The sequence below is a fragment of the Canis lupus genome, chromosome 26 (genome assembly GCF_011100685.1).
Source record: "Canis lupus familiaris isolate Mischka breed German Shepherd chromosome 26, alternate assembly UU_Cfam_GSD_1.0, whole genome shotgun sequence".
NCBI classification, from domain to species: domain Eukaryota; kingdom Metazoa; phylum Chordata; class Mammalia; order Carnivora; family Canidae; genus Canis; species Canis lupus.
In genome coordinates, this window is record NC_049247.1 from 37,495,662 (window position 1) to 37,521,762 (window position 26,101).

Here is a 26,101-nt window from a genome sequence, read left to right on the forward strand (position 1 = left end):
CGTCCTGCACCGAGACCCAGACGTGTGTCGGAGCCTCCCCGGCTCGGGGTTCACGCGGGGGTTCAGCGCGTTCCGACTGCAGCCCTTACAGCGGGAGGGATGTAGGGATGGGACACCCCGACCTCCTACCCCCGAGGCCCTTCGCCGCTTCGTGGCCCGGGGCAGGGACTGGAAGGAGGCCGGGGCGCAGAGCCCAGGATGGCCCCGGGGGGGGCACTGCTCGGCCCCCGGTTCACAACCTCTGAGGCCCGTGGAGCTGCAGGTCCGAGGTCACACGGCGGGTCCCCTGGGCTCTGACATTCCAGCCTGTCGGGCGGGGCCCCGGGGGCCACGGGGGGCCGCAGTGTCCTGCACCTGCTCACCGCCCCAGGCCGGCTAACCTCGGCGGCATGTGGCGAGGGCGCGGGAAGCGCGGCCCGTGGGGACAGCGCGGCGGCAGGGCGAGCTGTGGGTCGGGCCTCGCTGCTCCCGCCCCTGGGGGCCACGTCCCTGCGTGTTGGTTTGTGCGGTTACTCCGGAGGCGCTTTGCTGCGTGGATGAGATACTCCAGGAGCGTCTCTAAAAATATTTTTACTGGATGCATTTTTAACTTGAATTTCGTGCGCTGACGTGGACTGCAATAGTGGTTTCTGGAGTAGAATCCGGTGATCCTCACTTCCACACACACCCGGTGCTCATCCCCAAAATAGCGAACGCCCCGGGAGTTTGCGTGTCCTCCCCACTCAGGGGCCGGGCTCATCTTCTCAGCATCGTGTCAATTTTTAGGATTTGTGCTGCCGAGCGGAGCACAACTCTATCGATTTATTTTAAAAGAATCTCTGACTCCAACTGTCTTAAGGAATAAGGGGTGTCACTGGCTCGCATGCGTCCAAGGAAGGCAGCCCCAGAGCTGGTCCCTCCAGGGCTCCTGTGTCACTGAGAACCCCGTTCCTTTCCAGGTGTCAGCTCTGAGCTCAGGGCTGCGACGTCCTGGGCGTCACATCTACGCACAGCCTTGCCCCAGGGGAGGGTTTGGCTTGGTTTGTTCTGATCTGGGGGGTCCCTCTCTTTGAGAGCAAGAAAAATTTCCTACAAGGACATCTGCTCATTTCTTGTAAAATCAAACATCCGTCAACCCTATAAGCCAACAACCCCACACCTGGGTAGTATTTACCCGGGAGAGACAACAACCTATAGACCTAAATACACGCACAAGCGTGTACACACACGCACATGTGCACACACATGTACACGCATGCAGACACAATTCACACAGATGCACACATATGTACGTGCACACATCCATGCACACACAATTCATACACATGCACATGTGTATACACTTCCATGCATATCCATGCACATGCATCCATGTACACACATGTACATGCACACACAACCCAGGCACCCATAAGTACATGCACACATCCATGCACATGTATCTACATGTACACACCCCATATGTACATGCATGCATCCATGCACACACCCAGGCACCCATATGCACGTGCACACGCATGTACACATGCCCCACACAAATCCATATGTACATGCACGCATCCATGCACGTGCATGTACACACCAGGCACATATATGTACACGCACACATATGTACACGCACACCATGTGCCCATATGTACACACATGCATCCATGCACACACCCAGGCACCCATATGTACGTGCACACATATGTACACACATACACACCATGTGCCCACGTGTACATGCATGCATCCATGCACACACGTACATGCACACACCCAGGCACCCATATGCACGTGCACACGCATGTACACACGCCCCCCACACCCATATGTACATGCACGCATCCATGCACGTGCATGTACACACCAGGCACATATATGTACACGCACACATATGTACACGCACACCATGTGCCCATATGTACACACATGCATCCATGCACACACCCAGGCACCCATATGTACGTGCACACGCATGTACACACATACACACCATGCACCCATATGTACATGCACGCATCCATGCACATGCATGTACACAACCCAGGCACACACATGTGCATGCACACACCCAGGCACACATATGTACATGCACACACATATGTGCACACAAATAGAAAACTCACAGCATATTGTAAGCTGCTGCTTTATTGATACTATCCCCAACGTGGAAGCTGCCCAGGTTTCCATCTGTGGAAGAGTGGGTAAACACACCGTGGCACACGTAGTCGATGGAATACCGGTCACTAGCAGAAAGCAATGCTTCGACACACACAGCAGCACGCAGGACTCTACACCTATTACGCAGGATGAAAGCAGCCGTCCCAATGAGAACATACGCAGTCCACGGTGGGGGAGCCGATCAATAGTAGCCAACAAGGTTTGCCTCCGGGACGGGGGGTAGGGGCCGGGGTGGCTGAGATCGATGGGCGAGGGGCGGGGAGCAGGCGGTAAACTGCTCTGTGTCAGGACAGGGGCCTTAATTACACGCATTTGTCAAAACAGCAAATATACACTTCACGTTTCTGTGTTTCTTTGCCTATAGATTTTACTCAAAAAGCAAAAAACCACCTGGGAACAAATTTTGGGTTTTAGTGATACGAATGCTGACGTATTTCAAAAGAAGGGTCTGCAATTTACTTTGAAATGCATCACGACGATACGAATAATTGATTGATAGACGCATAAAAACACAGACAAGTGGATGGATCCGTGATAAAGCAAGTGAATAAAGTAACAGTAGAAACTAGGCGGTGCCTACGGGGTTCTCATGTGCAGTCCTTGCCGAGTGAGCGTGGACTCAAAAGTTGTCTTGCAGGGGCGCCCGGGCCCAGTGGGTGAGGCGTCTGCCTTCAGCTCAGCTCGTGATCTCGGGGTCCTGGGGTGGAGCCCCGCGTCGGGCTCCCTGCTCGGGGGCATCTGCTTCTCCCTCTGCCTCTGCCCCTGCTTGTGCTCACTCGCTTGCTCGCTCTGCCAAGTAAATAAATAAAACCTTAAAAAATTATTTTTCATGATGAAATATCAGAGGGGAAGAAAGGTTTGCGTGGACAGGGCCTCAAGGCCACAGGCCAGTTTAAGGAAATGTATGTTTCTCTAAGGGCAGATTGGTTTACGGCTCTAAAGACGCTGATACAAACGCTCAAGGTATGTGTGTGCGCGTGTGCGTGCGTGTGGATAAGCCCAAGGCGCCCCCGCCGCCCCGCAGCACACCGCGGGGCAACGCGGGCGGCAGAAGCTTGTGCTCTGCACACCCGCAGGCTCCCCTGCCCGGGCCGCGTGTGCTTCCCGCGGTCCCGCCCAGGAGGCGACGCTGCCCTAAACCGGAGCAGAAACCGCAGGGTCTTTCCTGCTCTGGCCCCTTTTGGGGGGATCGGGGGGTGGGAGCACCGCCGGCAGAGCCTCCTCACTTGGGTGGGGGCCCTGCTCGCTCCCAGGAGGAAGATGCATTTCCCAGCGCCCGTGCACATTCGCTGTCTTGGCCGATTTTAATTGGTGATTAACCCCGGACACCTTGAGGGACGAGGTGGCTTTGCACACCCGGATCTGCGGGCGGCCCACGTGTCAGCGCTCAAGCTCCGCCGTGCTAAGGTGACATCTCGGATGCCTCGCCGTCCAGCCCCGGGGACTCTGATGCCGCACTTGGTGGGTGTTGACAGTATGGGGGTGCCAGTGCCACACACGTCGACATTTCGGCTCCTGAAGGAAGTGCCCCCCTGCCCCCCGCGTCTGCTGAGTGTTGGGTGCAGCTGGGACCACGTGTGACAAAACAGAACGGGCCCTTCTGCCGTCGGCCCCGCCTCGACCCGGCTGCCCTCCTGCACCTGACCCCCAGGAGGGGGAGCCTGGGAACACTCACCAGGCAGCGGCCCGCGAGCCACCCAGGGTGGGGCTCCCCCCCCCCCCGCGACGCGCTCTGGGTGATGGGCCCAGCGGTGCCACCTGCACACGCCCCCCCCCCCCCACGCCGCACGAGCTGGGCCCCGGACACAGGCAGCGTCGGGCATGGTGTCGGCCTCCCTGCTCACCCAGGCCACGGCGGGGACCACGGCGGCGGCCACCACGGGCTTCCCGCAGGCCTGGCCACCACGCATTGAGGCGTCCCGGAGCTCAGAGCCCAGGGTTCAGAGGCGCCTCCCAGGCACGCTCGTGCCAGCAGATCACACCTTCCCGCCCGCCCCCCGGGACACCCTGAGCTGTGTGCACCTGCCCAGGCCCATCTGGCCCACCTGCTCGGCCGAGGCCCTCGGGGCTCCTGTGGCACCGGCGCCGACCGTGGTCAGGAGGCGGTCACGGTAGCGCCGCGGAGCCCACGGCCCAGAGCTGCGCGGCTTGTGGCTCGGCGGCCGCTGGCTGCTTCCCCGTGAATACGGGAGGCGGCCGTCGCTTGGGCCCAGGGACGCTGCGTCCGGGGCAGATGCGGGCGACACTGGCGTGGAGCTCGCGGCCCAGCTCCCCGCTCCGCAGAGGGCGCCCTGCATGCGCTGGGACCTCTCCCGGGGCGCCTGGGGCCTCGTCTTCATGCCTCCCCCCATGTCCCTCGCGATCGCGGGGTTTACTGAGCCCAGAGCTTGTTTGTACGACACCCCCCCCCCCCCCGCCCGGTCCCATCGCCGTCGCCCTACGTCACACCTGTACTGATGGCCTCGCGGTTCCCGCTCCACGGCGACCCGCCCCGGGCACTTGGGCGTGACCAGTTACGCCTCCCCGAGCACCACTGCGTCGTAGAGCAACTCCCGAGGGAGGAGTCGGACAAAAAACCGCTGGTGTCGAAAATGAGTGGGAAAAATCACAGAAGGACACAAACCATGAGCAGCCGTAACTCTGGGAAATGACCAAGGGCGGTGGAAGGGGAGGTGGCGGGGGACGGGGGGACCGGACGGATGAGCCCTGGGTGTTGTGCTCTGTGTCGGCAAATCGAACTCCAATAAAAAAAAATATACAAAAAAACGGGTTACAATGGGCTGGAATATAGATAAATGTAATTTAAGGAAAAAAAAATAAAACAAGCCTGGATATTAAAAAAAAAAAATGTCCTTGGTGTGAAATGAAGTAGGTACGACATCGGGCGGGGGTTCCTGGCAGGACCCGGCCCGGGACGGCGTCACACACTTGCCGCATTTCCTGCTCACACTGAATGACTCTTGGAGTCCCTAAGTGACCTCTGGGCAATGACCTCGAGCGAGGGGGCCCCGGGAGAGGGAGATCGCCGCACCCCACAGAACACACTGGAAGCCCTCGGTGGAGAGAGACCCGGCCTCCGCGGCCGAAGTCACCGCCCAGGCCCTGCTGGCGGCCACTCCCCTCCCACAGGCCTGGGCTATGCAGCCGCCGCTGAGAGCTCGGGTGGCCCGGGTCCCCGGGCGCGGGGCTGCACCCCAGGGGCTCGCGGGAGAGCGCACGGCAGGCGCCGGCCAGTGGCCCGCGGCTCGGCACCCGGATGTCCCCCCGCTCCCGGCCCAGCCTGTCCTCGCGTCCTCCGGGACGCCCTGTGAGCGGAGGCCCGAGGTGGCCGCGGCAGACGCCGACAGCCGCTCCCAGTCTCGGTTCTGCGCCGTCGTGAGGACACAGCCTGGTCCGTCCAGCCGCCGGGGTTCCCTCGGAGCGCAGCCCGTCCTGTTGGTCGCCGCAGACGCTCGGCCGCCCCGGGCTTCCGGCTGCATCTCCAGCCTCAGAGAGCTTTGGGGTCGTCGCCGCTGCCACCCTTACAGCTACAGAAGGCGGGGCGAACTTGTCGAGAAAGGACTGTTTTGGGGGGGTCCCTGGGGCTCAGCGGTTTGGCGCCTGCCTTAGGCCCTGGGTGTGACCCCGGGTCCCGGGATCGAGTCCCGCGTCGGGCTCCCTGCATGGGGCCTGCTCCTCCCTCTGCCTGTGTCTCTGCCTCTCTCCGTGTCTCTCATAAATAAATAAAATCTTAAGCAAACAAAAAAAGCGGAGCCCCCGCAAATGTATCTACTAATAGCCTACTGTTGGCCCGAAGCCATCCCGATACCGACTAGCGCGCAGTCTGTGTGCGTGTTCCATGCTGTGTTCCTAGAATAAAGCTAGAGGAAAAAACTAGGAAAATCGTAAAAGTGCCTCTCTAGTACTTGGTGCTGTATTTACTGAAAAAAATCCACACGTAGGTGGACCCTCTGGGCCCGAACACGTATTGTTCAAGGTCAGCTGTGCCATCGATTACACTTCACGCGTGAAAAGTCTCAGCACAGCGGTGAAAAGACGGAGACGGTCAGGAGGGCGCACACACGAGGTGCCGTCTGTGCGTGCGTGTGGTCTGTCCGGGGGACACGCCTCAAGGACGGAGACCAGAGAGGGTCAAGGACAGGGAGGACAGGGATGGCACCAGGCCCCGGCACCAGGAGGAAGCCGGCTTGTCCCCTAACCTCCCCGGAGCGGCCCCCCCACTCCCGGGGAAGTGCCAGCACGGGGGGCTCAGGGCCGTGGGCGGGGCGCTGGGCTGGCCCCTGTCGGCCGCAGCCCTCCCTACCCCACCGTCTGCCCCCCGAAGCCACCCCGGACACGTCACACGGCACCCGGGCGCCAGGGCCCCAGGACCGCCAACCCGGCTTCTGTGGCTCCTTGCTGTTGGGCTCCACACCCTGGAACCCCCGGCCCGGGAATTCCCGGGGGACTCACCCGTGGGACGACGCCAGCTGCCCTCAGGCCTGTTCCGGCGGTCGGATGTCCACGCTCGTGGCGACGGGGGACCCTGGACATGCAGGGCACTCCAGGCCGGCGGCGCACCTTTCCCAGCGGCCACACGCCGAGTCACAGCAGGGCCGCGCCCTGGCACATGTGACACCCCCTCCTGTGTCCACCCAGGCAGCCCGGGCCGGCTTTGGGTCACCCTCTCCACCCTCCCCCCGTCCTGCGGGGCCCCCAGGGACTGGCCCCCGCTGACCCTGGAGCACCTCTGACCTCGGAGCACCCCTGACCCCGGAGCACCTCCGCCCCCAGAGCACCCCTGGCCTCGGAGCACCCCTGGCCCCGGAGCACCTAGCGGGGGGCGGGCGCCGCACCGGCAGACAGGTAAGGACGTCAGGGGCCCACAGCAGCGTATGCGGCCTGGATTTCCTGACGGAAGGGAGCGGAGGGCACAGAGGCCCAGCATCTGCCCCGGGCGCAGCCAGGCCCCGGCTCTGGTTTGGCTCAGGCTGTGATCTCAGGGCCGGAGGGCAAGCCCCGCGTGGGCTCCCGGCCAGTGGGAACCCGCCCAGATTCGCTCTCCCTCTGCGCCCCCCGCCCCCAACTCTCTCTAAAATAAATACATCTGGGGGAAACCAGAGTAGGGACGTCAAGGGATCCGGGAGCACATCCTGTATCTAGTCCCCTCGGGACCTGGCTCCGCCGGGTGGCCGCGCCGGCCTCAGCTCCGTGGCGGGCTCCGTGCTCAGCTCCGCACCCGGTGCTAACGGCTGGCGATCAGGCACCGGGCCGCAGTGAGGCCTCGGACCTGGCGAGGCGCGCTCCCCCGCTCGCTTCACGGGGAGGGGCCTCGTCCTGGGCCTCCCGGGAGCACGCAGGGCCCGGGGCAGCGGGAGGCCGGAACGGACCTCGAGGCGGCGCTCCTGTGCCCGCCCGCAGCCCGGGAGCAGCCGGGGCCCGGGTACACATCGGTGCCGTCGGGCACGAGTTTCTTAGGAAACCAAGAGGCAGCCTGCAGAGCCACAGTAACCCCCCCCCCCTTTTTTTAAGAAAACTAATTCGACTTGGAAAAAAAAGGTTCAGTGTTCAGCGGATGCATTTGCATTACTCACGTTACTTTCCCTCAGGCCACGCAGCACCTGCTCCAGGGTCAAGGTCAGGGCGGGCCGCGGCGAAGGGCGAAGGGGGAGCCATCCTAGAACCGGGTCCGGCCTCCAGGGTCCGCCACCTCCAGGGGCCACCGCCCGCGCCCGCGGCGACGCCCTCCGAAGCCCCACGCGGGTCTCACCGCTTTGACCTCTCCTCCTCTCCGGCAAAGGCCGACCGCAGTTTGGATGGAACCCGGCCGTGATTCTTTTTATGTATTTAAAAAAGACAAAAAAACACTTGTACCTTTCCAGAAACCTCAAAGGGAAAACAATCAGGATCGCCACAGGCCGTGTCTCAAACCAACCCATGTTGGGGAAGCTCCAACACGCACGGTGATTTTTTTTTTTTTTTTTATTACCTTGCTTTCATGACTTCGTCTCTGACTTCCGTGAAGGATGCGAACACATTCGAAATAACAGTCATTTATTTTAAGTATCAGGTTTTATTAAAAAGTGCATTTGATTAATTTATGATCTAGGTAAGCTGTTAAGATATCAGTATACTCTCTGGAATAATAACTTTACAAATATTTAAAACAAACAAAATTTTAAAAGCCTTTTTATTTCCTTCACCATTATTGTTTTACAATACAAATATCACCTTGTGAATACACAAAAAAACCCTACGGAAGATAATTCTGCTGCGTAAAATACAGAATGGATATATATACTTCTTCATTCTTAAAAAACTATTTTGTTCTCCACATTGGCAAGTACAGAATAGAATACTTCCCCAAACATACTCATGTTAGGAGTAAAACTCAGAGTTCCATGCAGTTTCTGCACAAATATATTTGAAAGAAATAGATCTCTGTTTTGTTGTTCACCAACAAAATTGTCATGAGAGTATGGATGACTAATTTAGAGCTTTCAAGTTTTAGTTAAGTGATCATTTTCAAAACTCTCTTTTTTTAAAAACAAAGTATTCATGGCTGTTTTCATTGTATAGTTAAAATCGAACTACCAAACAGATGATAAAATAATTTAAGTGGTACACGTCATTGCCACCTGCTCACAATATGGGAACAGGCCCGGGCTTTCTAATTAGCTTCCCCCCTTCTTTAACTCGTAGCGATTTAAAAACCGTAAGCAGTCTTCTGATTTAATTTAGCTATAAATGCAAAATTTAGTAGTGTATACATACATTTATATCTTCATGGAATATTTTATTTTAAATAAAAACATTTAAGATTGCCTACTGACCATACAATCAAGACAAGAAAGGCACTAGAAACATAGACAAATTTCTCTCCCAAGAAGCATTTTTAAATTTTAACTCTCTTCTCTCCAACATGTAAAAATCTTTAAATTTGGTTTTCATAACATTATTTTGAAAAATAAAGTTAGGAAATACTTAGAAAATCACTTTGTAACAGAATCTTTTTTTTTTTTTTGCACTTTTTGACACACTCTCTCTGCTGATTTTTTACAAAACCCAAAGTTACCGAACCTTTCTGTGTCTGTCATTTTTATTTGAATATCGGTGCAACAGGTAGAAAGATTTCAGAATTGAACCCCATTCAGGTACTTAGAAACCTTCATAGAGACATTTGCTAGAAAATGGCTTACAGCCCAATCTTTGGGGCAAGAGATATGAAAAGTATGTTTTCCCAAGAAAATAATACGCTTTATTTCCAGATGTGACTGGAAAGACCAGAACTGATGATATAAAAGCTCACATTTATGCTGTTGCATCATATACAAAGGAACATGGTGGTCGCAGGTCATGTAAATCCCAAACTTATGAACAGGAAATGTGTACAGTGCATGATAGGTTAAATTTTCTTTATTGTTGTCCAACGCAGGTCCTTTGGAGAGAAAAAAAGATCACAGTGCTGACCAGGTAACTCAATAGGTTAAGTCAAGGTAACTGTTGAAAGAGAACAGGATTAGGGAGGTGTTTGTTTATGGCATCTTCTCTCATGGAGTTCTTAGCACTTGGGACAGTTCCTCGCTCCCCCGCTGGGTCCCGCCGTTACGTATCATTCACCAAGCGGCTGTACTTGACTTGGCGACCGAGGTGGACGACTGGCCAGGGGAAGGGCCAGTGGTAAGACCGAGGTACGATTCCTTGCACATTCTTTTCAAAGTACTGAAATGGCCGGTACCACCACACCCTGGCCAGGAGGTTCATCTGGGAGGCTTCTTTTAGCACCTAGGACGACAAGGACAGGAAACCGCGTCAGGGAGCACAAGCTACGTCCCAGCCGCAGAAGGACGCTCTGCTGGTCATCCTCCACTTGCAGTTCAGGTATTTCCCTTATTGCAGTTTGCAGAGGACCCCAGACCCGCCCCGCGTGTCCCCATTTCACACACACACACACACACGTCTCCACTCTGCGCTCATCTGCTAACCGTGCCACACCCAACCCAGCAGGAAAAAATACTCTGATTCTGGGAGTGCATGGACAGCACGAGGCTTACTCAGTGTCTTGCCCATATACACAGGCCTCAGTCAGTGTGGCCGTCACTTCTCTGTGACGCCAGTTAAGCACTCAGCTGGTAAGGGCCCAGGGTGGGAGAAGGGCGGGGGGAGCCAATCAGGGTGCAGGTGGGCACAGCCTGGACGACGTTTGTCAGGGGCGGGGGGGAGGGACACTTGTTCTGCAAGGATGCAGCGTTGGTGTCACTGTGTTCACGCGTTTCTTGTTCATGTTCTACTCAGAGGTGGGTCAGCATCACCAGAGACAACACAGTCCTACCCACCGACCCCTCTGAGAGAAACCTGAGCCATCGGTGGGTTCTCTGCACGTCCCCTTCCCCCTGCTGTGCTGTGCCGCCCCCGCCCCCGCCCCCGGCCAGGGCAAAGGGAGCTGCAATCAGATGGGGGGGAAGGACTCACTTGCTGATTGGCCATAGTGTGGTACCACCAGAAGAGTCTCGTGGTGATGTAGTACGCCACCACCACATCCACAGTGTAGTGGTCATGCGCTAAGAGAATGCAGAAGATCCCAACCACGCTGAGAAGCCAGCAAATCCAGTGGTACCACCAGAGTCGTCGAGGGGAATCTGAAATGAGGAGAGAGGCACAACAGCCCGTCACTCAGGTAGCACCGAGGGCACCAACCACGCTCGCCTCTGCGGCCACTTGAGTCCAGTGACTCCGAGCTTTCCTTCCCGAAACAGGTCACGCGGGCAGCAAGTCTGAGGGCTTTAGCTCACGTGGAAACAAGGTTAGAACGGCGGCAGCTTGGTTTTTGATTTACAACTGTATTTTGTATTTAGTTATTGCTAGATTCAGATAATCATAAATACAATTTAAAAGGTCAACTGATGGGGGTAATGCATCACGCTCGGCTAAAAAAAAAGTCCACTGACATTTAAGTCCATTTACTTGTAAAAAATTTGGGCTTAATGCTCTAAGAAAAACCAATACCTTTTGGTCTGGAGAGAGCTTATATGGGGAGTGGGCGGTTGGGACCGCTACCACCGTCTTAGTTGCTTTCCAAGCTCTGTGACCATACACTGATCTGAAAGTCTCTGGGATTTCTGTTTCTCAAATGGAAATAAAGGATCCAGATGCCTGGGAATTCTGGTCCAAGCCCGTTCAGAGGCCGGGCAGGGTCAGATAAACACTTGTCCACACCTCCACCTGGAAGCTCCCCGAGGGAAGCATCAGGCCTTCCTGCCTTGTGTTCTCAAATAATTGGCTGAAGAGGGTCTGAAACTTTACGGAGGAATGTGGTCTGAATGTGATCCATCCTCCCCACCCTCTCCATGGGGAGGAAGTTCAGACTTTTACTGGATTCTCAAAGGGCCCAAGGACTAATCAGCCATTTGACTGAGATTTATCCAGCATCTACGATGTGTCCGGCACAGGAAATGTGCTAGCTATTGAGATCAATGAACAAACAGGCAAAGAACCTGCCTTTGTGGTTCTTCCTAAATACCTTCCTAGTACGGGGGAGAGACAATACAAAATAATTATAATAAGTAAATTTTTAATAATAATACATTTATAATAATATAATAAATAAGTAAATTATACACTAAGTTAGAAGGTGTCAAATGCCAGGAAAAACTGCAACGCTGAACAAGATAAGCAGGACCAGAAAGAGAGAAGGTGAAGGGGGCTGGGTCTTCATAGGCAGTGGTCGGGCGGGGGGCTCTCTTGCTCTCGGATCCAGCAAGATCCGATTGGACACCCAGCCAGACAACAGTAGTGGCCGCCGCTGCTGAACAGTAGGCCCGGCCCGTGTGCCGCCCGTTTCCATCGCTATCACCTCTCCCCCGGCCAGGGGCAGCTTTCTGCGTCTCATCCAGGGCCGAGGGAGTGAAGCGTAGCGAGGTCAGAGGCTCGGGGCAGCACGGGGACCCTCCATCTGACTTGGCCCCCCGCCCCCCGTCTCCCCACAGGGCACGCTGGGTTTCCTTCAAGGGGGAGGCTCACCTGCTGAAGTACAGTCAGCAGGGCCGCGAGCGCCCCGGTTACCCCAGGCCTGCGTGGCCCGGCGCGGGGCGGGAGGGCGCCTGGAGGTGGTACAGTTCCCTGGGCTCAGCCACAGGCCGGGGGCGCCCATGCTCCCTTCTCCCGGCGCCTGGGCACATCGGCCCTTTCCTGTCTTCCCTGAGACCACAAGCGGCCTCGGGCCGGGGGGCAGGGGGGCTGAGGGGGTGAAGCCTCTGCCGTGGGTTCCGGTCCTGATCTCAGGGTCCTGGATGGAGTCCCACGTTGGCCCCTGCTCAGCGGGGAGCCTGCTTCTCCCCGTCCCCCTGTGCTCACACACTCTCTCCGTCAAACAAAATAAATTTTAAAAAGACCCAAGCTGGGCTTTCAAGCCTTCAGTCCCCAGCCGGCCGTGCTCCTGCCGTGCCTCGCCAGCGCCAGCCCATCAGGGTGGGTCAGGCCCCCGTCTTCCCAGGGTCCAGCGGCAGCCAGCCCCCCACCCCCGCACCCACCTGCACCTGCTGCAGGACGGGGTTCTCCTGCTGATGGGGGACAGGACAGCACAGCCCCATCTCAGAGGACGGACTCAGACCCCTTCCTGTTGGTCACTTCTCGTTACCGTCACTGCTCTGCCTGCCAACTCGACGGCGCCGCACTCACTCCCGACACACGTCGACACGGCAATGTGTGCGTCCCTCCTTGGAGGTACCGGCAACCCGCCGCCACTCACTGTTCTGCACAGAACCTGCCTGGACCGGGCTCACGGAGACTGTTTTTAACAGCAGGATACTGAGGACTGAGGACAACTGAGTTTTCCACAAGGAGAAAAAGAAGTAACCTGTGGCTCATTACAGCGAGCCAGAGCCTCACGTCTCACAAACCTCATTTGAGAGAAATCAAGTGGCCGAAGACCAGAGACAGCATAATACCACGTACGCAGATTTGACAAACCATCCCACCATGATGTGCACATATAAAAACACGCATGGAAAGGAGAGAGGACAGTGGTGGGGGAAGGAATGAAAGGCCTGTCACCTCCTAACACCTCATCTGCTTTTTAAAGGGTTATCAGAAACAGACACGGCGAAAGCTAATACCTATTAAGTCTGAGTGGCGGACAGGGTATATTTAGTATTATTTTTTGTGTGTCTCAGAATAAAATATTTTAAGCACTTTCTTTTAAAAGGAAATTTCCCATTTAGTGCCCTCCTCATTCAGTGTCCCCGAGCCCACGGCTTCTGTGAGGGACATCACTGAGCACCTCTGTCCCCATGGCTCAGAGCAGAGGGCCAGGAACTTAGAAACACAGTCTACCATCACACCCACAGGCCTGACACTGCATTCCTGGTGTCTTGGGAGGTTTCCTTCTGGCCTCCTCCAGCAGCTGTCGTGCACCCCAAATGCTGTGCTGACCCTTGAGGGTGAACAAGTGACCCCATGAGGAAGAGCAGTCACCCGCCCCCCCCACCCGCATGTGTCTCTCTGGGCGCGGTGGGGAGATGAGGTGCCGCCCTCCCGAGGCTTCCAGCCACACTTCACAGGGACCATGGGAAATGGCAGGCGTCGCGGAAGGCTGCTGGAGACTTACACTCTTTGATAAATAGGTAGGTGAGTGTGAGCATGACCGTGTGGCCACTGTACAGGTAATCCCCACACATGTTGTGAGAACCAGTGATGGACAGGCCACCGCCAGCGATGAGCTTCATTATTCTCCGCAGCTGGGCTTCCCAGTCTCCAAAAAGCTGGTGGGAAAAGAGAAAACAAGACTCATTAAAAGGCCACATGAAAGTGTGCCATGATTACTAATATTCAGAATTGAGCTTTTTGACACTTTTTTAAAGGTTTTATTTATTTACTCATGAGACACGGAGAGAGAGGCAGAGGGAGAAGCAGGCTCCCTGTGGGGAGCCCGATGTGGGACTTGATCCCAGGACCCCGGGATCACGACGGGGACACTGACCACCCAGGCGTCCCTTGACACTGATTGCTAATAAGAGATATAAACCTGGCCTCTGACTGTTCTCCTGGCACAACCTTGGGGATTTCCTGAGATAAAGGTTCTCTGGTTATTCCTAAGAAGCCTCTTCCGGTGACACCTGAGTGCATGTTCATGAGGTGACTCTTGGAAAGCCCCGAAGGATGGGGCTGGATGCCAGGAGAGCCAACCAGCGAGCACAGGGCTGTATCTCCAAGGAGGAGAGAGGCTGGAGGCTGAGCTAATCAGCCGCGGCCAAAGACCTAATCAATCCCACTTACATAATGAAGCCCCACAAAAAGCCAAAAGGATGAGGGTTCAGAGAGCTTCCAGGGTGGTGAAAGAGTAGAGACAGGAAGGTCCTGGGGGGCAGTGGTGCACCCGGACAGGGCACGGAAACTGTACCTCTCCCCACATACCTCGGCCGATGCTTCTCATCCATCTGGCTGCCCTGTTATATCCTCTTATAATAAACCGGAAATCTATTTCCTGCGTTCCGTGTTCCATGGGCAACAGCTAGCAAAGTAGCCAAGCCTGAGCAGCACTTATGGGCCCCTCCAACTTACAGCTGGGGGCCAGAAGCGCAGGTGCCGACAGTCGGCGGGACTGTGAGCCCTCAGCCTCCGGGATCTGATACGCTCTCCAGGAGGCGGCGTCAGAATGTGTCTCCCCATTCTCTGACTTATCTGGTCAGAGAAGTGCTTGGTGCGGGTACTCAGAGTAGAGATGCACGGGAGTGCTTTGCCTTCATGAGCTTATATTAAGATACATAAACTCCCACCATGAAGTCTGCCACTCAACGTTCACCGTTCTTTGGACAACCCTGGGAAGGGGTACGGTCCTAGAGTGGAGCTCATGGCTTCAGAACATTCCTGAGATAGTAGCACTTTCTATAGCACATTTCAGCAGACGCTTACCCAACTTCTAAAATTATACTGATAGGCAAAGAGTAATTGACTGATTTGCTACCAAAACCATTTTGGAAAAAATATGTAGGAAAAATTCATTCCTGCTTGGCTTAGAGGACAAAGGTTTTACTAACTTAGGTGAAACGTTGGACACTGGTGCAGTCAAATACAAGTATACATCGGTATGTGAGATGCAGTGACCAAACTGAAACAAGGGACTGAGGTGGGTATACTTTCAATCTTCTGAAATTATGTTGGTAGAATTGCATGTTTTTCCTTTCAATAAGAGTGAAAAAGGTTCGTAAATAAATCTACCCCTCTCTGATACAAGTCTGGGCTGCATATAGGAGTCGTAAGTGGCTTAAACAACTTGCTCATTTCAAGTTTTACTTGCTCTGTTGAACGAAATGTGTGCTTGTCTGTATTTTACGCTTGTCAGCACACTTTTAAATTCTGGTTAGGTAACCAATTTAATCACCGTGATCCATTTCAATATTTCACTGATAATAATCTGGGCTTTGGGAAATACGTGTTCTTATTACAATTTCCCTTAAAACATATGTATCTGGATTTCTAGTTAAGGATGGCAGGTTGAACAAACCACACAGAGGACATGGATTTCCAAGTTCAAAAGGTCAGTGGACATGCAGTTCAACAGAAGAAAATAGACCTACATAGCAAGACTCAGCACTGTAAAATTTCAAGAATGAGGGTCAAGCAAGAGATCCTAACACCTCCAGAAATTAAAAACAAGCTTCATACAAAGCATTAAGAGTCAGGCTTTTTTTTTTTTTTTTTTTTTTTTTTTTTTTTTTTAAGAGTCAGGCTTTTTAAAAAATACTGGAAAACATAAGACTTTGGAAAAATGCCTCCAAAGTCTGTGGGAAAATGATTTCCAACCTAGAGTCCTATACCCAGCCATATGATAAATCGGCCCTACTGTACGAAAGCCATTTTCACAAGATTTCACGGCATTTACCATCTATGTCCTCTTCTGTTCAGGGAATTATAAGGGTATGCTCTGTAAAGCAAAGGAGTAAATGCAGAAAAAAGAAAAGAGGGGACCCACTAGGACATCTATGAAGGGAGAGCCAAGGGGCTGTGAGCCTGGACAGTGAACAGTGCAGGGGGACAGTTAGGCCACAGGAGGGTAGTCCTTGGGGAGGTGATCCCAACAGCAGATCCCACTGCCTCTGACAGCACTGAATGAAGAGTCACCACATGGGGATGAATGTGCACACAGGAAACTAAGAAAGCAAAAAGCAAGGCAACCACTAACTCTACAGAAAAAAAAATATTGTGCAGAAAAGTAATTACAGGAAATGATGTGAGTTGGCTACAAAGAGCATTTACAAACTAATAACGTAAGTACGGAGTATGGAGTTCAATCAGAACAGAAAACTAGGACTGGGAAGACGGGACAGACAGGAAGCATGACAGTCCATGGTGGGACAGGGTGGGGCAGAAAGGGCACAGGACTGGGGCCTGGGGCACGGAGGACCCTCAGTCCTGGCCTTCCCTGTAGGAGGTCAATAAGATTTTCATCAGAACAGTAAGAAACAGAACTGCCACATCATTTAAAGACCAGAGGATAAACACATGCATGTGCATACACTCCCGTAAAAAGTGAAAAGATACAAAGGTAAATACCACCAGATTCAGTTAAAGAGTTGAAAGTGAGTTAGGAACGTGGGCTGGAGTTGGGTCAGGGTTGGGGAGCTAATGTTTCTTGTAACAAGCTGTGTAGAACCATTTTATATTTTAAATTGCATGCATATATAAACATGATAACATTTTTAAGTCTCAGTTTTTAAAATATTTTTTTTTTAGTTTTTAAAATATTTTTAAAAAGATTTTATTTATTCATGAGAGACAGAGAGGGGCAGAGACACAGGCAGAGGGAGAAGCAGCAAGCTCCCTGCAAGGAGCCCAATGCGGGACTCGATCCCAGGACCTCGGGGACACGCCCTGGGCTGAAGGGAGACACTCAACCACTGAGCCACCCAAGCGTCCCCTTTTTAAAAGTTTTAAATTGGAAGTTTGTTCTAATTCTGCCATAACAATGGATAAAAAAGAAAATTGTGGCAAAAAAAGCTTAGGTAAGCTTTTCATGTTATATTATTTCAGATTGTCCTTCGAAAATATTTTTTTTTTTTTTTTTTTACAGAAAACCCTATTCTCAGGCACCAGCACCCAATAATTTGCCCTCCCATTTTAGCACAAAAATACTTGTGGGGAACCTGCATGTGTAGGGAGGAGAGAAAAATTACAAGGTAAACAGTGGGAGAGAAAACACCTATGCTTTCTGTTAAAAATATCTTTCCAAGTCCGTCAGATCTCTGCGAGGGGGCAGCCTCTTTAAGCTTAGGGGCAAACAGGAAAGGAGGAAAGGAGGATAGCCCGTTACAGCCAGGGAAAAATTGTAATTATGTTTAAAAAAGCAAACAAAGGAAAAGACAAATTATAGAACAACTGAAGTAGAAACAAGGTAATGTCTTTTTCCTACACACACACACACACACACACACACACACCCCGAGATAAATCCAGTAAGAAAGACCAATGTAGGAAACAGAATCGACCAGAGACCAGAGGACAAAGGATACGGCCAGCTGCAGGCAGAGACTCTCAAACAAACAGAAACACAAACTGACAATGCCACCAGCTCATTGTCCCCGCATCACGTCAGCCAAGCAGCAGGAGCGGGTGCTGGGGGGGCCGGCATGGGGTCTCCCATTTTCTCAACTGGCTCCGGCAGGAGGATGGGGTGTCCTGAATGCAGCTGCCAGGGGTGCCAGGGGTGGGGGGGAGCAGGCAGGCTGGGCTCCTCCATGCGGCTGTGCGACCCTGACGGCCGGCCGGGCTAACCTCACCCTCCTCACCTGCACCCCGGAAGGCGCAGCTTTATTACCATCAGCAGAATCCGCTGCAGAACTCATCATCAGCGCAGACCAGCAACCTAAATAGCACAGCCCGGGACCCCTCCATGGGACCCCGCCACGTGGCTTCCTGGGGTTGACCTGAAGAAAGACCCCCGTATGAAAGAAAGCTTTATGTACAAACACCGCAATGTCCTGTGTAAAACCAACAAACTGGAAACAACCCTCCAGAAGCAGTTATTAACTAACTGTGCTCCCTTGCTGTTCAAAGGGCAGGCCCGGCCGTTCAGGGCAGGCCCTCCTCGTTCAGGGCAGGCCGCGTCCGTTCAGGGCAGGCCGCGTCCGTTCAGGCAACACCAGGAGTCCCTGTAAATAACTCCGGGCACACTGAACTGGAATCTGAGGTCAACTCATTTGACTCACTACAGTGATTCAAACACACTGAACTACACTGTAACTGCCTTTTATTTTCTTCTTTTTCCTTCCTTCCTTCCTCCCTCCCTTCCTTCCTTTCTCTCTCTTTTTTGATTTATTCATTTGAGACCGAGCAACCACAAGCCAGGGGAGAAGCAAACTTCCCACTGAGCAGGGAGCCTGACAGGTGGCTCCATCCCAGGACCCCGGGATCATGACCTGAGCCCAAGGCAGACACTACACCGACAGAGCCACCCTAGTGCCCCTATCACTGCTTAAGAAATTATGAAAAAATAAGTTTACGACGCCTGTGTGCTAAGTTTTTGTCGTAAATATTTTCTCCTATTGTGTGAAAAACAAAACATTTAGTGTACTTAACCATGTTTTAAAAATATGCACAGAAAAAGTCCAGAATGTACATTCTACGCGTTACTAGGGTTTGCATGAAGCTGGAAGGGTGTCTCCCCGTCTCTGTCCCAGGGGGACTTCGTTCCTGCTCCTTGGGCTGGAAATGGAGGGATTCTCTTGAAGTCTGTAGCTCTGGGATGCAGGCTGCCTCTGTGTGCAGCAGGACATATGTAAAGGAAAAAAGGAGACTCTTGGCTTATCCCTCATACTTCTCACTCGGGCTTCCCTCCCCAATCTGCCTGCTGCCATCTTTGGGCGCCCCCACAACGCTGCTCCGCAGATTCCGCCTGGCGTATTTTACTTGCATTCAGGGGCACAGCACGGAGTGTGCCTACTACTCCACTAGAACTGGTATAAACCAACCCCGGGTGGGCTCTTGAATGTTAATTTTTGAAAGCAGAGGTATTTTGGGAGGACAGTCACATGGCCACTTTCTCGGGGGACAGTACGAAGCTGTGACGAGAGCGCTCCGATCTGCACCACTGTGTGAATTACGGAAGTCAGCTGTCAGTAAAAATAAAGCAACTTTCTTCAATACCTAATGAATGGCTCACAAAGTAAGTGATGTCGCCAAGTCTTAAGCAAGAACAAGGCATAGAGAGCAAGCCCAGGCAGGAGAGGCGTACGGAGCGGACCGCCTGCTGTCACGCCCCACTCCCACAGCCATGAACCACAAACGGGCCTCTCAAAGTACTCATTCATTCACTCATTCATTCAATCAATCTACCTACTACCAACCAGAGCAAGTCACTTTTTGTCTTATTCCTGAGGGATCATCTCACTGCCAAACAGAAAATCCGCTGTCATCTCTCTGGGCCACGCCCACAAGGCCTCTCTGCAACATCAGACCTCAGTCCACAGCTGCGAGGGCGCCCAGCACGGAGGAGCAGAAGATCCGTGGGATTGCTGCCAACCACGTCCCAGGCGGCCTGAAGCAAGCCGAGAAACACGCTCTGTGCACGTGGTTCCCCTCAGCTCAGCTCCCTCAGGACGGGGGCCCACCGCACAACGCTGCGCTCCCTGACCACACACGGCCCACCTGACCACCAACAAGCACGGAGGAACCGTGTCCTTCTGGGAGACGGAGTGTGTTTACAGGCTCAGCAGGTGCTCCGGGCATCGCCCGTCACCTCACCCCTCTCTCAGATTTCTTACTCCCCCCGATGGGAAGGGCAGGGTGGTTTTTAACCTAAGAAGACGTTAGCTTTGGTTTGGACAGAGGCTCCCAACTTTTCAGCAGAGCTTTCCCAGGAGTCATCTCGTCGTGTCCTCCCAAGGCAGTCAGGTGGTTAGTGCAGAAGTCACGCCGCCCGTGTTACAGATAAGCACAGAAACAGAGAGGCTTTGTCCTGTCCCGCGGGGAGTCAGTGGGGCCAGGCCAAGTCCTTCCTCTCCCCCAAGCAGGCCTGCCTCTGCATCCCCAGGATGAAACAAAGAGCTCGCTGTTGTTGCCAACGCCTCCCCAGGTGACGCCGGACACCGCCTCCGGGCCGTGGTCGTTCCAACGAAATCCCACCCACCGTACACACGTCACTTAGTCGCAGGTGCACACCGCTCTTCACTAAAGGTCCTGCTCTTCCTAAGCATTCTTCTCCTTGGAGACTAAGCTGCCCTACTCCCAAAGAAATTTTCGTGCAAGTCTTTTGCACGCCGACTGCATGCTTTCCGGCTTCTCAAACCAGCTGTGCTCGACTGGACTCTAAGTTTCCTTGCTTTGTACTGTGCTGTGCTGCAGCGATGCTCCAAATGCCCCAAACGTCCCCGAGTCTGCCTTCTCAGGGGCGCACATCCAACCCAAGCCCCAGGTCAGGGTCAAGGGTCTGGGGGGGTGGGGCTTTGGACAAACGCCATGCCCGTTCCAGCTCCAGATTCCACTCACCTGCAGGGCAGCAAGGGCGACCAGCCCTCAGCCCTCCGCCCAAAATGAGATGATCTCTGGCAGGAGTGACCCCTGAAACTATGAAGTGTCGTCCCGACGTGAGGCCACACTACGATCCCAAAGCCCTCAGGGAGCACCTAGCACCCAGCATCCAGCACCCAGCACGTGGAATCCAGTCTGCTCCTCAAACACGACGTCTTTATGGATTCTCGGCTGTGGGCTCAAGAGACCTTTCTGACCTCTTCCTCCTGCGGTCACTGCCTCAGTCCTGGGAAGACTCTGCTCCATCTCCAACATCGGATCCATCTCAACTGATCGGAGTAGAGAGATTTCAGTACGCGCACCGATGGTCTAGCACTCACGGACAACTTCTAAAGACTTTTCCCTCCACTGAACTCGGAAGGGTCTGGCTCTCGGCACCTCCCCGTTATCACTTGTATCCATCCACTCCTCTACTGGGCTGGCTTTTTCATTTTAAGGGGAGGGAGGGAGGGTCTCTATAATTATCAGCAGCACAACACGCATCCCTAACCAGCCTCCTTCCCCCCAGTAAAAACTTTAACATTCTTTTCACAGCCTCTCGTAAGGAGGCTTCTCAAAGCTTCGTGAAATCTCAAAGTTGGCCACGGATTTCCACTCACCCATATTCTCACTTGTCACATGAAAGAAATCCAGCATTTCGGAAAGCCACGACTGCCTTCCAACAAAATTATCTTTAAGTGTTGAGAGATTCTTCAGCCTTATCTGTTTATGAGGTAAACATTTAAAAAATTCCCTCCAATTTTTGTTAGGAAAATTTCTCAATCTACGGAGTACAGATCCTCCTGGACTTACAACGGTGTCACGGCCCAATAAACCTTCAGCGAGCTGAAAATATCCTGAGTCAAAGATGCGTTTGCTATAACCAACCCCCCAAGCCTCATGGCTTAGCCTCGCTGACTGACACATGCTCCAAACACTCCCGTGAGCCCGCGGGTGGGACGAGGCCCACCGTATGACCAAGCGTGGGCTGTCTCGTGTATTGTCCCAATGTGAGGAGCAGAGGGCTGCCTGGGGCTGCGGCTCCGGCCCCACCAGAGACCATCACGAGCCCAGGAAAAGATCCAAATCCACCAACTCTGAAGCACGGCTTCTACTGCATGCGTATCGCTCTCCCATCGCTGTGGAGCCACCGTGGGTGGGGAGTGTCCGTGTGACCAACACCCAGACCTCGCTGGGACCCGTCGAGGAGCAGTGTTTCACCACACTTGCCACTTCCTCTCCTCTCTTCTCCTGGACTGTGTGATGACACGTGGAAGCATCCCAGTGATGCTTCGCCCCAGGTGTGACAACAAGGACGTTACCTTCCATCGTCACGGTCCTACACGTGTAACGACGAGGCAGTGTGGTCACGGACCTCAGCACGCCCTCACAGCTCCCGAGCCCTGGTCCAGTGTCCAGCCAGGGCACACATCTCGCAGCTACCTGACACAGTCTTAATTTTTCTATTTCTCGGTCTCTGTTTTTAGGGCACTGATGTTTTTTGAAGAGTCCAGTCTAGTTTCTTTACAGAATGTCCCTCAATTTGGTTTTATCGGATCATGTGTGTTCAAAGTCATGCTGAAGGTTCCTGGCAGGAGGCTGTCACAGAAACGGTGTGTCCTCAGCATATCACGTCGGAAAGCCCCTGATACCGTTTGTCCCGTGACCGGTTTGGTCACCCGGCAGTGGGAGCGTCTACCTGATTTCTCCACGGAGCACACAACCCTGCCTCTGGATAATTCATGAGCAATTTGTGTTTTTCTTAACTTATGTAAATACCGTGCCCCCCACGTTTCACCCAACGGCCTTGCCACCCATTCCTGGTTCCTGCTGGAAGGACCACTGCAGTCGTCGCAAATGGGGATTTTCTCTAATATTTTTCCATCTATGAGCTGACCTTTTTTTCCCTCAACGCTCAGTTTCTTTACTAACGTATTCTCATCAGTCACGGCCGCTGTTTCATTGGGGTACTCTCAACAGGGCGCCACCCAGCAGGAAATATGCCTGCGGAGTCGGGCAGCTCTGGCCCCTCCCTCAGCGTGCAAGTCCCATCAGCCACCTGCGTGCGCTGTGACACAGTGGATGACGCCTCACGGGGACGCCCACACTGCCACCTCTGACGCTCCTCCGACGGCTGGCGGGAGGCTCTTTGACTCCAGTGACCTCCGCACGTGATGGCTGCTGCCTTGTTGAAAACCTCTGGCCCGTCCCCATGTCCCCCAACACGGCTCGTGCTGCCCGGCCCACACCAGCACACCCACGGGGCCTCACCGGCCTCCCGCATGAACAGGACAGACACAGCCTGTGTTCTCGCGTCATCCTAAGTGGTGGGACCTGCAAGACAACAGGCAGGCCAAGCGTCCCTGAACCAATGGCACTCTCCCCCGCTCCCCCGGGAGGACCGAGTGACAACAGTGTGCTGGGCACCACACCTGGCGTCACTGGAGGTGCTCCCCTCCGTCCCTTCCTTCCAGGGGCCATGTGGCCACTTCATACCCCTCCTCTTCCTCCAACCATTCCTGGCTTCTGTGGCTGAACTCCTTCAAAGGTGCAAGGACCCGCCTGGTGTGTCCACATGGTCTCTCTGGCCACTTGCCACAGGGTCCCACACCAGGGTCCCCCCTCCCCTCCCAGGATGCCCCCTCCACACCCCGTGCCTTCCCCACCCTTCTGCTCCCCCACTCCACCTGGCAAACTCCTACTCGTCCCTTTGAGACCCGGCTCAGACGGTATGTCCTCCGCGCAGCCGACACTCAGCAGTGTTTGCCACTTTCTGTGGGCGCCACACGGGGTCACAGGGAGGCCTCAGCCATCAGAGCCAGGGGTCGCGGCATCTGGGTGCCTGGCAGGCAGACACCTGTGGTATGGATTCGTGGATCCTCAAGCTCATCCCACACAGGGCAGGCTCTGTAGAAATGCTTTGCTCAGTTGACATCATCGACCTGCTTGCGTATGAAAAGGAGGCTCATCTGCGCTCTCCCTGCCTCATGCTGCAGGAGAACGAGGCCCCCGGTGATGCCTCTTAACTAAAATCACTTAGGGGGCAGGTGCCTGAGTGGCTCCGGCAGTGGAGCGTCTGACTCTTGATTTCAGCCCAGGCCACGAGTGTAAACTGTTAAGGAAGCACAATTAACCGCACAGAAAGCATGATCAGAAACACGTAAGACAATCTGCGAAAAGGACTAATAAATACACGGAAATGGCAGTAAGCAAGGCCATGAGCGACTAAACATTATCCTCTTTCTGTATTTCTCACTGTGTGTATAACAGATGCGTAGTTTCTCTGAAACAGAAAAAAGTAATCTTTTTAAGAGAGGAAAAAAACTAATGATTTAGTGCATTTCTGTTTTTTTTGTTGTTGTTGATGTGTGCAAGCCCACGGTCGCCGTGGAGACCACAGAGCACTGCACTCCAAGAGGAGCCAGGCTGTCCTTGCAGGACTCCTAAGATGAGAGCTGCAAAGGGCCCAACTTGCCGCGTCCGCAGGCCTCGGGCTGTGTCTCAGGGCGCAGGGCGGGTGTTCACACCAGGCCACAAACTCCCGGTCTAGGAGCTGAGCAGCCCAGGCGGCCAGGGCCCCTTCCCCGTCTCCCCACACCTTCCCCATCTCCCCGCGGCCCCTCCTCCAAGCCCCTGCACCCTGCCCAGGAAGGGCCGGCTGCCACCAAGCCAGTGAACGGTGGGAACAGCCCGCGTGATGTCGTGGAAGCCACGCGCTGGGAGGACCGGCGCTCAGGGAGGAATGCAGCAGCTCCTGGGCGTGTTCGCAGGATGGCAGAGCCAAGTTCACGGGCCATGGGAGGCAGAGAGCGTGTGCTCTGGCCCGCCCCTTCCCACAGGTTTGTGAAGTGAACGTCACCAGGCACGAGGGGCGCAGGGGTGAAGCCTGGTGACAACATCCACCTCTCTCCTCACCCCTGCGTGGCACTGCCCACCCACGGAGCCCCGATGTGTCGCCGCCACCCGTCTAGAGCCCCTCAGGACAGACCCAGAGCATGTCCTTGGTGCCGTGCTGCCAGTCAAGGCTCCATGGCCCTGGGAAGTAACCCCGGGTCCACAGGGCGGGGCTGCAGGGTGCAAGGCCATGCGCTGTGACCCCGGTCCTTCCCACGACTCGGTCCGTATTCTTAGGGCCCGAGAGGCCACCTCCCCGCGTGATGGTTCAGGAGGGTTGCTCTGGGGAGACCCCGATGGAACCGCTGGCCCGTATGACTTCGGGCCTGACCCAGGAACCCGGGCTGGGCTGTGACGTGGCCACGTGGGCCTCCGGGCTGCCCTCCCTCCAACTCGGCTCCCAGGACAGCGATTGAGCCCAAGTGGCTGCTGGATCCCGGGGGGTCTGACCCACCAGGCCGGGGGCAGCACCGGCCTCCACGGGCCCCTGACTCTTCTGTCCGGCTTCAGAAATCATGCCGTCTCACCTGCGGAGTGTTCCCACCCACAGAGCTGAAACCAAACCATACTGGGTGTCCAGAGCCCGTTTTCTATTTACAAAAGAAATGGAGCAGAGAAAAAGGCACGACCAAGAATCAAACGGGAAAATCCAGAAGGTGGGCTCCTCCACAGAACCACGCATCTCCTAAGAGTCACAAACGGGGTGACAAGCGGGGAACGAAAGGGCTGCCCTACAATCAGAGGCTCGGGAGACACAGCAACTAAATGTAGACACATTGGCTCCTGATTACACAAACCAGTTTTTTTAAAACGCATTTTAAAGAAAATCAAGATATTCCATGAAAAATCGCCAATACCAAAAACTATTGATCATGTTCACTGTACCAAGAGCAGTACAGTTATCAATAAAATGCCCCCAAATCTTCAGACGCATACTCAAGCACACAGCCACCAGACGACACTGCCTGACGTTTGTTTTAAAATACTTCAAAAAGGAGGATAATTACTGAATCTGGGTGTTGGGTGTATGGAGATTCCATATACAAGCTCCTCTCCCCTGGGAGATACGACAAAAGTTTCAAAATAAAAATTGTTGTCTGAATCCCTTCTTCCAAGAGCCTATGCTACCAAAGAAGTAGTTAATGAATTCTTAATTATTTTTGCTAAGCTGTGCTTACATTTTGTCCTCTTCTGTGTTCTTTTTACTTAAAAAAAATCCCAATTTTTAAATGACCATCATGGAAGGATGGCCGCAGTCAGGATTTCTGGCAACACCGTAAGTGAGTAGCACGTTTGGGCCGGGGACTTTTTTGCACAGTTCCTGCTGTGACCTCTGTCTTTACCAAGAAAAACCACAACTATTTATAGCCACAGGACCTTGGCTGGATTTGCCGGTGACTCAGGCTGGGCTGTCTCTGAGCGCCAAGGCTAACCCAGCTTGGGCTTGCTGGCCACGGGACCCAGTAGCAGGGAGAGAGGTCCTGGGGTGGAGCCGGAGCACGGGGAATAACCAGAGGGCACATCGGACCTATGACCGCGGGCTTGGCCAGGGATGCTACGCTCCTTGGCAGAGAAATTTCCC

At 54.1% G+C, this 26,101-nt stretch overlaps 1 protein-coding gene and 1 non-coding gene across 9 annotated transcripts in view; both read right to left on the bottom strand.

Annotated features, from left to right (window-relative positions):
• Positions 1–681: 681 nt before the first annotated feature.
• On the bottom strand, positions 682–789 carry LOC119866280. Its single transcript, XR_005379602.1, has one exon. It is a non-coding gene; the product is annotated as a U6 spliceosomal RNA (small nuclear RNA).
• Positions 790–8,177: 7,388 nt separating this feature from the next.
• Positions 8,178–26,101, bottom strand: part of SGMS1 (sphingomyelin synthase 1) — a 229,116-nt gene continuing 211,192 nt past the window's right edge. For all 8 annotated transcript variants that reach the window (XM_038576036.1, XM_038576035.1, XM_038576039.1 and 5 more), the window contains 3 exons: positions 13,730–13,883; positions 10,597–10,763; positions 8,178–9,909 (listed from right to left, as the gene is read on the bottom strand). In XM_038576036.1, the coding sequence (XP_038431964.1) occupies positions 9,730–9,909; positions 10,597–10,763; positions 13,730–13,883 (501 nt within the window). In that variant the 3' untranslated portion in view covers positions 8,178–9,729. The remainder of the gene's footprint in view (positions 9,910–10,596; positions 10,764–13,729; positions 13,884–26,101) is intronic.